The 13460-nt window shown below is 50.5% G+C and overlaps 1 protein-coding gene across 3 annotated transcripts in view; it reads right to left on the bottom strand.

Moving 5' to 3' along the window:
- Positions 1-13460, bottom strand: part of RHOT1 (ras homolog family member T1) — a 1148557-nt gene that overhangs the window by 456010 nt on the left and 679087 nt on the right. For all 3 annotated transcript variants that reach the window (XM_069654964.1, XM_069654963.1, XM_069654965.1), the window contains exon 14: positions 5460-5560. In XM_069654964.1, coding sequence (XP_069511065.1) covers positions 5460-5560 — 101 coding nt within the window. The remainder of the gene's footprint in view (positions 1-5459; positions 5561-13460) is intronic.

Raw genomic sequence — 13460 nt, 5'->3', positions numbered from 1 at the left:
CTGACCGGTTCTTTCTTGCTTGGAGGTCGACGGGCCACCTTGTGACCCCCATGACAATGACGGCGTCCTCCTCCAAAGGCCTTGGAGCAGCCCCCGTTGGTTTCTTGGGCCGAGGAGCGGGAGGGTTGGCGGTAAGAGAAAGAGCCCCTGCCGAAACCCCTCTAAGATCGGCTAGACTTGCATCCTGAGCAGCAAAAGGATGGCCATTGCTGTTGTAGCGTGCCTAGGGCAAGTGCCGTCTGCATGTCGCTTTGATGGCCTGTAGGGACTCATCCACAACTTTCCTGAAAAGATTGTCCCCGTCAAAGGGCATGTCTAAAACCCGTGTCTGGACCGCCTGTCGAAAGTTGGCGGCCTTGAGTCAGCCACGACGGCGAAGGCAAACGCCATTGCCCATCTGGCGGAAACCCCATCCGCAATGTCCATGGCCACTGTGATGGCCGATGCCACTTCGCCCTCCTATAGAATCTCCAAAGCCTTTACCCATTTATCATCAGGGAGGAAATCCAGTAGAGGGGCGAGCTTATACCACAGCTCCCAGTCGTATTGTGCCACGATAGCGAGAGCGTTGGCAGCCTTGACGGTCATCGCCGCAGAGTAGATAACTTTCCTACCCATTGCATCCAACTTCTTCCTCACGTTGTCAGGAGAGGTGGACGCTGCAGAAGACGTCTAGCAGAGTCCAGCACCCTGTACTTCTTTTCCAGGCGGTCCCTCTTCACTGGGGATGTAGAAGGATGGTCTTCCTCTTCACCTCGCAGCGCTGGAATAAGAAGCCCTCCTCCTTCTCCTCCGGCGTGAGCTGGAACATCTCTGATGCTCTTGAGATAATTGCATGGAATGACCCTATCTCGTGCGGAGAGGAGGACCTGGGGTCCCCCATCCCGCCGTCCTAATCCGTGCCCATCGCTGTTGCTGTGTCTGACTCTGTCCCAGTCGCGCAGGGTGGCGGAGAAGGAGGTGAAGGGTGGCAAGGAGGCAGGGGTGCCTCTTCCGCTTCTTGGATGGCGGTTCCTCCGTTGTCTGCGGGGCGGGCGGCGCCACAGGAGCAGCGGGTCGCAGGGTCGCTGGCATCCTCCTCTGTATCTCGGATACCAGAGAATGAAGGGTAGAGAGACTGTCCACTGAAAGGTCTCTAGGCGGCCATTGGGGTGTAGGCAGCAGTTGAGGCATAGGAGTAGGACCAGGGTCCTCGTCCTGAGGCCCTCCATTTCCATCCTTGTCGTCGCCCTGTCGTGGGGCGCGACTCTGACGTCTTCCTCGTCGTCATCGCCCTCCTGGAAGGTATGGAGGTAAACAAGCTCATCCTCCTTGACAGAGGAGATATCCATGCCCTGGAGGACTTCAACGCCTCCCCCCCTTTCTTCGCGTCCCGAGGGGACGGTCTTGGGGGAAGATGATCGGCATCCTCTTCTCCGGGGTCTTCTCAATAGGCTGCAACGAAGCCTCCCTACTGGGAGGGAGGGACACCCTTGCTGTCACAAGGGCGCCCTGTGGGTCATCACCTGCGGCCTTCGAAAGGGACACTACCACTACCTCAATGGAAGGTGCCGCCTTCGTCTGGTGCACATGGGCCTTTGCGGCCAGGCCGGGCCCCTTGTCCTGCTTGGCCTTCATGGTCGCTGCGGACACCTTGTGCTGCTTGGCCTTCTCCTTAGGGGCTGGAGTGGACCCTCAATCCCCTTTGGCCTTCTACGCCGGGGGTAGGCCGGACGCCGTACCCTGTCTGGCCTTCTGCTTGGTTGTCTCCGGGGCCACCTTAAGCTTACCCGGGTGATCCGACTTCCTCTTGGACGAAGATGCAGAGTGCTGACTGGAGACTGATGCAACTGGGATGTTCAACGCGCCCTGTCCATCGCGGAGCCCGCCGCAGCTGTGCTCCCGACGGTGGCGGACTCGAGGTGCTTGGCCTTTTTCTGGACCGCGACGGGAGGGGCATCCTCAAAGGACTTAGAAGCCCGCTCAGCTTTCCTGGATCCGGGAGAGGCATGCCCCTGGGAACCACCCGGTGCAGAGGCCATGGCCTGAAGCCACTCTTCCAGCCGTTTACGCCGATCCTTCAATATGTGTTTCGAGAGATCATGGCAAAACGCACAACCCTCCTCCTTGTGCGTTGGGTACAGGCAGTACAGGCACTGGGAATGTTTCTCGTCCATGTACACCTTCCGCAAACCGCAGTCGGAGCAAAGCTTGAAAAAAGAAGGGGACGCCTCATAGGCCTGATGAATCTTATGGAAGCCTCCATGAAGAAACTCTATGAAATCCGCCCTTGAGGGGCGAAGAAGAATCCAAAAACCGGGTCACGCACATGGGCTCGATTGACCGAAAAATGGACTAAACTCCTCAAAAAAGTGAAAATCGCAGTAAAAGCTAGAGAGCTAAGCAGGAGGACTCCCAACACTTGAACGTGCGGTAAAAATCTGAAGATGACTGCCAGAGGTGGGGCATAGGTGGCGGGCACTCATTGGCTGGGGGCAGTATGACCCAGAGCTCAGTGATTGGTTGTTAGGAGCAAGACAGTTCTGAAATGAAACAACCTGATTTTTCTTTTACCGAGGATTCCCAGCCCGACGACAGGGAATATTCATGAGCATGTGAATCTATGCCAGACCCCATGCTGGAGAACAACTATTCTCGACGACTTCTTGGTGGCTGTCGACTTGGGTGTCTTCGGAAGCATTCCTGGGCCATCCAGTGGACTGACGAAGTCCAATTTTGGCTACTGCAGGAGAAGAGTTGTCATTCTGCATTTCGAGTCGGAACTCGTAGGGTCGTCAGCTTGTTCTGCTAGAGTCCTTCCTGCGAACATTTCAGTGTCCTAGCATGGCCCGAACTAGAGGACTGAATTCAACCGCAACATCTGTGTCCCCTGCCGCAGTGCATCAGTGACCATCCCTGAAACTGGCTTTCCTCCCATCATCTTTTTATATTTGACACACAGCACCTTCAGTGCAGTGGCACAGGGAAGTCTTTCAGATTTCCCAAAGGTATAAATACCTTCTCTTGGTTAAACTAGTCCAAGAGCAGTGAAGTGAAATTGACTTTACATTTTTAACTTTCTAGACCCAGCACACACTATCTTACAACAGGGTGCTGGAGGGATTAACTTAGTATCCCCTTTGTCTAGTTTCTCATGTAACATTTTTAGGTTACCATTTCTACAATTAATGGCTGTTGGCAGTGCTTTACTTTTTACTACCATTGAATGTATATTCTGCAGAGGTATTACAGCTGCAGTAAAGCATCCATGGGTGCCCATTTTATTAAAATTGCCCAATCTTCTCTTTTTGCTATTTCTTATTGTAAAGGTCCTTGAGATTTACTCAGCATGCCAAACCAGGCTTGGTCCTTTTGTTCTTTTTGTCTTTGGCTGGATTCACTGGTGAAGCCCACCTCTGGCTCCAGCGTGTGGGGTAGGAAGTGAGGAAGGTGCCTGGAACTCCCTGTGCTTAACCCCCTTGGTTACAGGAACGTGCCCAAAGGTGAATGGCTGGCTGTATTTGGAGGACAGCCACCCTGCTGTGTGATTGACAGCTAGGCTGCAAATGAATGGGACAAACCTGCATAAAAGTTGGTCTTGTTTTGAAGGCAGTGCCGATCACTGGACAAAGGAATCTGAAGAAGAACTTGGAAGAGACCCCTGCTGCAACTCCTGGACCGTTGGTTTGCCTGGTGAACCCCTGCTGCAGTGGTGAAGCTTCGAATTCGCCTCGACTAGAGAAGCCCTGCAAAGGACGACTTATCCCCTTGGGTTGGTGGCACCAATCGACCCCAAGCTGAACTCTTCTGGAAATCCTCTCAGAGCTGGCTGTGCTTTGCTGCTCCTGGAACCGATTGCCAGGCAGAGGAACACCAGAATTGAGTGAGTGCCTAAATCGGACCCGAGCTCCACTAAGATTTTCCGCACTCCCATGAAGCAGGACTGACCAAGCCTGAGCCACCTCAACAGAGTGCTGGAAGTCAGATACGAGGAAAGTCCACCAAGTGTACAAGAACCGCGGTGGTGCTATTCGCGAGAAGCTGAAACTGCGAAGTGCCGCTGATCTGAAGTTTGCCCATTGCTGCCGCCAACCTTCAAACCATAGTGCAGAAGTCTCCAGACGACGTCCTTCTTGTCCCCACGACTGAGACCCAAGAACAACAGGATCTGCCATACTACAATTGGAACAGAAGCCAGCTGGAACCAATTTCCTCAGCCCTAAGGTACTGTAATCTAAGGGGTACCTACCTCTTGCTGTGTAGACTTGCTAGCTCTCAGTTGAGCCTTGTCTTGGTTGCTTTTGCAGAGTTGCTTGCAGCTTTGCCCCTCACAAACCTCCCAGCTTGTGGCCCTACAGTGATTTCATTTTCTACAAAGACTTCTAAAACATTGTGCAAGACGTTTTACTTACCTTCAAGAAGTGCTTTAGCTCCCCTAGACATTGCTCAATTAACATCGGCTGTACTGGCTCCCTGAAAGACTCTTCAAACCTCTGACTTTGTGCTTTAACTATGCCTCAACAAAAGGCACACATTATAACTTGTGTAGCTGGGAAAGGGTTAATTTACTTTGCATTGGGGGGGGGTTCCAAAGTACTTACCTGCTTAAGAATATTAGTTAACCGTTGTTTTATTACCTAAAAGTTTCCTTTAGACCCAAACTCAGTATTGCTCTAAATGTCCCAGTGATATATCAATGTCCACAGTGTCCTAGTTATTTAAGTCACCTCAGGGTGTAGGAAGTGTCTGTGTGCATCCCAAATGAGCATCTACTGATTTATTGAAAATGAGAGGGTGTATTTTTTTAAGTATATTTTGGTGTTACATATATTGCTCCCTTCTAAAGAAGGCATATTCAAACGGAATGTTAAATAAATACTTGTTTAATTAGGAAACCTTGAGTTTAAGTGTTTATTTGGATAAATGTCATTGTGAATTTCTATGTTATAACCCTACAGCTCACATTGACCCCTCTTGAGATAAGCCTGGCTGCTCAGTCACTCTACCAACTTTTGAAGTACAAGCTTATACCAAAGGCTGGGTTAACTATTACCAAGTGGACAAGGCTGGTGCAGTCTCCCACAGGGTAATCCATACAATCTTGCCTAACAGTTGCGCACTCCTGATCCGCATTCGCTTTTCCAAGATCATCCAACACCAGCATTGCCACCTGTGCCCAAAATGTCATGCCTTGATTAAACCACCAGGACTAGAGTATATAACAAATCTAAGCAGTGGCCAATAAATGTTTCTTGCATGCATCATCGAAGTGTGCAGCAACAAACAATTACAGGTACTCTAGGAAGGCAGCCCCTTGATATTTGATATGATATGGCATTTATAACGCGACTTACACAGGTGTTTCAAAGCGCGATCAACCCATGGGAAAACTGAATGGAAGCATGGGTTTATCTTTCAAACGTAATCAGAAAAAGATACGAAAAAAAGAAATGAAATAAAAACTAAATATTGCAGGTCACCTGTAATCGCGGTTGCCTGGGACTCTTGCTCCGTCAGTATAGAGTACCCCAAGTATCCCAAGTATTCGAGACATCGCTGTACATCTAAATAAGTGGTTAACCTAAAGGAGAAATAAAGCAGATATCTCAATTCATCTTCAAAAAGCATTCAGCAAATGCAAGAGAACTTCAACTGTATCCTAAAGCTGACTATATATTGTATATTTATATACAGGAGGAGCAATGCTAATTTTGATCACAAAAGAACGCACAATAGATAAGAAACCAGATTAGATGGAAAGCAGTGAGCTTCTACAATGGGGTGAGTTTGAAGGACATTCTGACCAGGTTGTGGAGGGGACTAAATGGAACAGTCACCGGAGACAATACACAAAGTAGGCATACATGGGTTAAGGACAATGAAAGTCCGAGCGCAGGTAGGCGGTGATCATGATGGGTGAAGTGCTAGATTGGCAGCAGAGGAAGTGAGGGACAGAGGCAGATTAGAGGCGAGGTTAGCAGGCAGTTGAGAGGTAGGTTAAGAGGGTAACTCTGAGGCGAGGGGGTAGTCTCTTAGTTTGGTTTTGAGAAATTCTGTGTGGACCATTTCTCATACATCCAGGGGAAAAGAATTCTATGCAAGTGCAGCAAGAAGAAAGAAAAGGAAAAAAAAAGGAGTGGAAGCAAGAGGAAGCGTATGGAGGGCGAGGATCCAAAAGGGTAGATGAGGCGGCAGAGCAGAGATTACGAGAAGGCTTGTAGAATTGGATAGAGAATAGATGGGAATAGTTTCTTACCTGTAACTCCATTTCTCCAGCATTGGTATCTTTCATGGATTCACATGCTTAGAATATTCCCCGTCGTCAGACTGGGACCCCTCGGTACACATATATAGCCTTTTCCAATAGGAAAACTTACGACACTTTTGTGTCCTATCTACGTCCTTTTAGGACCCGCCTACGCATGCTCCATAGGCTGTCCCCGTATAAGAGGCCCGCCCCCGCGGTTCCCCTTCAGATTTCGGCCCGTCCAAAGTAGGAAGGGTTAATTTTATCCATTAAATACATTACATTCCGGGGAGGTTGGTGGGCGCATGCGAATCCATGAAAGATACCAATGCTGGAGAAATGGAGTTACAGGTAAGAAACTATTCCCTTCTCCAGCATTGGATCTTCATGGATTCACATGCTTAGAATAGATTGTATAGCAGTAACACTTGAGAATGTAATGGTGAGAATGTAATGTAATATACCCTCAACATACTACACAATGTATATGTACAGTAGGAAGTTACCTCATATAACCTTACCCACATAAAATTAACTGTCATTAAAAAGGTAGACAACAGATTCTCCACAGCGTGGAGCTTACCTTAATGAAACAGATGGCGCAGGACAGCTCTTCCCATCTGCACCTCGTCCGCATGCTGTCTAGCAAGGCAGTAGTGGCGGGTAAACGTGTGGGGCACTGACCATGCCGCAGCTTGGCATATGTCCGTCAACGGAATTCCTGCCCACAAAGCTGTTGAGGAGGACATTGATCTTGTAGAATGGGCTCTAGGATGTCCTTGCAGTGGCCTTCCGGCCTTAGAGTGACAAAACGCAATCGTCGATGAGACCCATCGAGCCAATCCTTGTTTAGAGATTGCTTTTCCTCTCGTCGACGGACCATACGCGACGAACAGTTGTCTAGTAGACCTGAATTCCTGTGTACGATGTAGGTAAAATTTCAGAGCCCTCTTAACGTCCAGGGTATGAAGAGCTTTTTCTGCTGCCGATGATGGTGTGGCGAAGAAAGTAGGGAGAACAATGGACGAGTGTTTGTGATACACTGTCGGAACTTTTGGGACGAACATAGGATTAGTTGCCAGGACTACTTTGTCCTTAAAGAATCTTAGGTATGGCGGGTCTACGACCAGCGCTTTCAGTTCCGAGATTCTTCTAGCTGATGTGATAGCAATCAAGAATGCCAACTTCCACGAAATGAATTTTATGTCGGACGTGGCCATAGGCTCAAAAGGCGGTTTCATTAAGCCTGCCAACACTGTGTTGAGACTCCAAGTCGGGGGGAAACGTTTTTCCGGGGGAAAAGCTCGAAATAAACCCCTCATGAAGTGTTTTACAAGTCTGTCGCTAAATAGAGGAGACGACTGCCTTTTCCTTGTGAACCTCGAGATGGCCGTCAGGTGCACCTTTATCGATGTGAAGGATAATCCCCTCTCCGCTTAGAGGAGCAGGTAAGGTAGAACTTGTTCCGGCGTCACCGACAACGGTTGTAGGCCCTGTTGCCCCTTACACCATTCACAGAACCTCCACCACTTATAGGAGTAGGATTTGTTTGTAGAAGGGGCTCTAGCCGCCTGTAGAATTTTTTGGCAATCCTCTGAAATGTCTAAGGCGCCGAACTCTGAGAAGTCAGGAGCCAGGACGTAAGGTTGAGACTGTCCGGGTCGTGATGCCACACCGTGCCTCTGTCCAGGGATAGAAGGTACGGGACTCTCGGAAACGCTATGGGATGTTCCAGCGACAGATGGAGGAGGTCTGAGAACCACGGTTGCCTCGGCCAGTATGGTGTCACTAGAATCACCCGGCAATTGTATCTGCGTATCCACTGCATTGTTTTCCGTATGAGGGGAAACGGGGGGAAAGCAGAGGAACATGTCCGTCCATGGGAAGGAGAACGCCTCCCCCACCGACCCCTATTGGGGCCATCTGCTTGCAAATTGCTCGCATTTCTTGTTGTCTTTGGTCGCGAAGGCGTCCGGAGGGGGTTGACCCCATTTCTCGAACACTTTCCTCAAGTGACCCGTGTCCACTTCCCACTCGTGTATCTGGGCCATGCTTCTGCTTGGCCGTTCCTCACTCCTGGAAGGTGATGAGCCACGAGGGAAATTCCGTGCTTCGCTGCCCAATGCCATGTTTTCTGGGCTTCTATGGAAAGAGTCCTTGATCGTGTCCCTCCTTGTTTCCTCAGAAGAAACATGGCTGTTGTATTGTCGGTCAGTTTTCGCACTCGCGAACTCTTGATGTGTGGTAGGAACGCCTTCAAAGCCCATCGTACCGCTCTGAGTTCCAGTACGTTTATGTGGTGGAGTGACTCCGTTGGAGACCAGCGACCTTGCGTTTGGAGAGCACCCATGTGCTCTCCCCATCGTGTTAGGGACGCATCCGTAACTATGGTGCTCTGAAACTCCGGCTCCTGTAGGGGCACACCGCTGTTCAGATTATGGGAACTCTGCCACCACTGAAGGGTCCGACGTAGCTTGTCGTCGTCGACGGTTATCCTGTCCGACCACGATCCCTGAGCCTGTGTCCATCGGTCCGCGAGGAATTCTTGGACTGGCCTCATGAATAGTCGACAGTTTCTCACCAGATGGATGCAGGATGCCATGGCCCCTAGGACCGAAACATACTTTCTCACTGAGATCCTGGTGTTTCGCTGTAGTCGGGCCGCTTGTTGAATGAGTCTTGAGGTCCTGTCGAGGGAAGGTTTCACCAGCCCTAACTGAGTCTCGAACTGTGCCCCCAAGAATACCAGCGTTCTCGATGGCCGCAGAGAGGATTTCTCGAAGTTTATGGCGAATCCTAGCCGTTGTAGAAGCTGCATGGTGGCTTGCAGACTTGTGTTGGTCGACGCTGGGGAGGATCCCCTTACCAGCCAGTCGTCGAGGTATGGGTATACGTGGTGGCTTTGCTTCCTTAGCCAGGCAGCCACTGGAGCCAGGCATTTTGTGAACTTTCTGGGGGAGGTCTTGAGCCCGAAAGGAAGAACCGTGAATTGGTAGTGAGTTCGCCCTATTACAAAGCGTAGGAATTTCCTGTGTTTCCGACACATTGGAATATGGAAATACGCGTCCTGTAAATCCAGGGACGCCAGGAAATCTCCCTTTTGAACTGCGCGGATCACCTCCTGCAGAGTGAGCATCTTGAATTTCAGGTTCTTTAAGGACTTGTTGAGATCGCGTAAGTCTAGAATGGGACGCCATTTGCCGTTCGGCTTTTTTACGACGAAGTATCTTGAGTAGACTCTTTGACCTCTCTGTGATGTTGGAACTAATTCTATCACGCCCTTCGCTAACATGAGTGTAACCTCTTGTTGCAGTACCTTCATATGGGACTGAGCGGTGAACGCAGGTGGAATTTGCGGAGGGTTGTGTTTGAATTGCAGAGAGTGTCCGTTTCTTATGGTGTCTAGCAGCCATTGGTCCGTCGTTATCCTTTCCCATTCGTCGACATGTGCTGAAACTCTTCCCCCCAGAACGGAGTGTGGTATGTCACTGCTGATCTTTATTCTGCTTGTCTCTCGACGACGACGGGTATGATGGTCGTTTTCTGGAAGACAGGAAGTTTCGTCGACGGTTAGCCGATTGTGAGGCACGTCGGTTTCCCTGGGAGGGGTAAGCCGATCTGGCAAAGGATCTGTCTCCAGAAGAGAATCTTGAATTACCTGAAGCCCCTCTAAAGGGACGAAAAGACTTGTAACTTCTGCCACTCTGGAGGGCACCCAATGAACGTGCCGTGTCGGAATCTTCTTTCATCCCTTTTAGGGCCTCGTCCACCTTTTCACCGAAAAGAAGGTCTCCCTCAAAGGGCATATCTAAGACCTTGTATTGCACTTCTGGCCTGAAGTAGGTGCACTTAAGCCATGACTGTCGACGCAATACCACCCCATTGTTGACTTGCTTAAAGCCTGACTCAGCGAGATCCACCGCGATGTTTATTGCGTGATTTGAGGCTTCCTCACCCTCTTGGACCAGTAGCATTGTCGCCTTTCTCTGTTCTTCTGGAAGATGGTCAAGCAGCGGAGCTAGTCTGTGCCACATCCCCCTATCGTATCTGGCCACAATTGCCAGAGAGTTTGCGGCCTTTACTGTGGTCTCAGGAGGAGTCGTGCACTTGTGCTGTGCCTTTGCCTTCCTCGCTGCTGCCGCCGATACCACCAAGTCCGGTGTTGGTTGGGAGGATAAACACTTGGGGGTCGACTCTGGAGCCTTAAACTTCGTTTCTAGGCGTCCTTTCACTGCTGGTTCTGAGAATGGTGTCTCATTGTCTGCAACCCCTCTTTCCATACATGGTCTAGTATTGGTATCGAGAACACCGACCTCCTTCTCTTGCCCATGTGGTCGAACAAAAAACAATCCTTTTTCTGTTCTTCTTGGGACAGACCAAATTCTTTGCATGCCTTCTCCATCATAGAATGGAATGACGCAATGTCGTCCGGAGGGGACGGGTGAGCTGGGCTTCTGGGGTTTTCCAACTCCGCTTCTGACTCCCAGGTAGGATCCCTGGAGGGGGATAATGAGATATCCGACATGGCTCCCCTGTCAGACTCCGAATCTGGTAGCTCACCTTCCTCCTGTGCCAGTGTTGAGATTGGCGTGCGTGGGTGCGTCGGTTGACGGGACGGGCCCGGCTCGTCGACGAGTGACTGTGGCAGGCTTGCCTGGGGTAGTCGCTGGTCCAATGACTGCAACAAGGACTGAAGCGTGGACAGAATATCCAACGACAGAACCGATTGAGGATTGAGGAGAGGGGCAGATACCAGTGTAACGGATGCCCTCGTCGACGACTTGTCAGCCGCTCGTAGCCCTAGGTCTGCTGGGCCGGCAACTCTCTCGTTCTCGTCCTCCGAGGACAGCAACATAGCTTGTTCTTGAAGCAAAGGCTCCGGGGGGGTCGGGTCAAAGACTTCAGGCCTCCAGGCCTCCTGTAGGAACCCTGTCGACGAGGCCCTCGTCGACGGGACGGTGGATGCCCCCTGTGCCAGTGGAGGGAGGCGGCCGATGACTGGACCGCCGTCGACGAAGACTTCGCAGGTGGTTTCGGCAGTCCCGCCTTCTCCACACTGTGCCCGCTTTTACTGGACTCTCGACTCGTGGTCGATCTGTGATGATCGCCAGAGGAGGGTTTCCTTTCCTTCTCATGCTTTTTTGATGAGGATGATTTCTTTGCCGAGGCGTCTCTAGTGGAGTGACTTCCAGACGACTCTTTTTCTGACGGTCTAGATTTCTTCGGCAGTGGTTCTGACGAGGCCGCGCGGCGTGATGTCTTCGCCGACTGTGTGGAGCCCACCTCCGAGGGGGGGGTATGCCCCCGCTCCATCATTCAGCCATGCCACCAGGCATCGGTTCCGGTCTTTGAGGGTTTTTTGAGAAAACCCCTTGCATATGTCGCAGGTATCCGCCGAATGGTGAGGGTGGAGGCAATATATGCAGTCCATATGTCCGTCCCCCTCGTAAACCTTTTTTAAGCCGCATGTCGCGCATGGACGGAACAGCGCTTTACCTGGTACAGAGGACATTATTACTCGAAATCCAATGACACAACCTAGTACAAAACAGTAGGACAACACGAGGAGATCCCACTACTTTGGAGACGGTTGAAATCTGAAGGGGAACCGCGGGGGCGGGCCTCTTATACGGGGACGGCCTACGGAGCATGCGTAGGCGGGTCCTAAAAGGACGTAGATAGGACACAAAAGTGTCGGAAGTTTTCCTATTGGAAAAGGCTATATATGTGTACCGAGGGGTCCCAGTCTGATGACGGGGAATATTCTAAGCACGTGAATCCATGAAAGATCCAATGCTGGAGAAACAGTGGTGCCGTACTGTTAGAGAGCATTCTCAGAAATGTGGCAATTCCTCTCTACCTTAGAGACCCCCAGCAACTTTGCTGGATTTAAGGACTTAATTTTTTACCTGGAGAGAGCAAAACCCTTTATTCCCACTCTCTCATGTATTTTAATGTAATCTGAACTCTGTATTTCTTTGTTAGTATGGAGTCTGACAAACTCCACAGGCATCATCTTTACATTGTGTAACACAGCATCTTCAGTGCAGTGGCACAGGGAGTCTTTCAGATTTCCCAAAGGTTTAAATACCTTCTCTTAGATAAACTACTGTTTCCAAGAGCAGTAAAGTGACATTGATTTTACTTACGTTTGTAACTTTCTAGACCGAGCACACACTATCTTACAATAGGGTGCTGGAGGGGTTTACTTAGTATCCCCTTTGTCTAGTTTCTCATGTAACATTTTTATGTTACCCTTTCTACAATTAATGGCTGGTGGCAGTGGTTTACTTTTTACTACCATTGTGTGTTTTTACCGTGGGCTGCAATTGCAGCCTTGGTAAAGCACCCATGGGTGCCCATTTTGTCAAAATGGCCCGGTCTTGTTTAGACCATGTTTGGTCCCTTTGTTCACTTTGCCTTTGGTGGGATTCACGAGTGAAGCCTGCCTCTGGCTCCAGGGTGTCTCGTGGGGGCATGAAGTGAGGGAGGTGCCCAAACCTCCCTGTGCTTAGTCTCCTAGGAGACCCAAATGCACTCTGTGGTGATTGGCCGGCTGACTGTCCGGCAAGGACAGCCACCCTGCTGGGGGACTGACAGCTGGGATAGAATGAATGGGAGAAACCTGCATAAAAGGCGAGGCTTTTTCGCTTGGAAGGCAGAGTCGACCACTGGACGAAGGAACCAAAGAAGAACTTGAAGAGGACGCCTGCTGCAACTTCTGGACCGTTGGTTTGCCTGGTGAAGCCCTGCTGCTGTGCTGAAACTACAAATTTGTATCGACAGAGAAGCCCCTGCAAGGATGTCTCCCCTTGAGTTGGTGGGACCAATCAACTCCAAAATAAGCCACCTGGACATCCTCTCAGAGCTGGTTGAATTTCCACAGAGTTGCTGCTGGAAACTGAAACGCCAGGGAGAGGAACACCAGATTGTGTGTATTGTCCGGACTCCCAGGAGCAGGACTGACCGAGCCTGAGCCGACGCAACAGAGTGCTGGACCCCAGATGCAAGGAAAGTCCACCTCGACTGCCAGAAACCACAATGTTGCTATTTGCGGTAGTCGCGAGGAGCTGAAACACTGAAGTGCCACTTGTTTGAAGACTGCCAGTCGTGGTCGGTGACCGTCCCATTGCAGTGCAGGAGTCCCCAGAAGTCCTCCCTCTTGTCCCCACGACTGAGGCCCAGGAACACCAGGATCTGCAGAGCTGCACAGGAACAGAAGTCATCTGCTGCA

Source organism: Ambystoma mexicanum, chromosome 3q, assembly GCF_040938575.1.
Source record: "Ambystoma mexicanum isolate Mex_15411 chromosome 3q, UKY_AmexF1_1, whole genome shotgun sequence".
Taxonomy (NCBI): domain Eukaryota; kingdom Metazoa; phylum Chordata; class Amphibia; order Caudata; family Ambystomatidae; genus Ambystoma; species Ambystoma mexicanum.
Note: the sequence above shows the minus strand (reverse complement) of the source record. Positions and strands in the feature narration are given on the sequence as shown.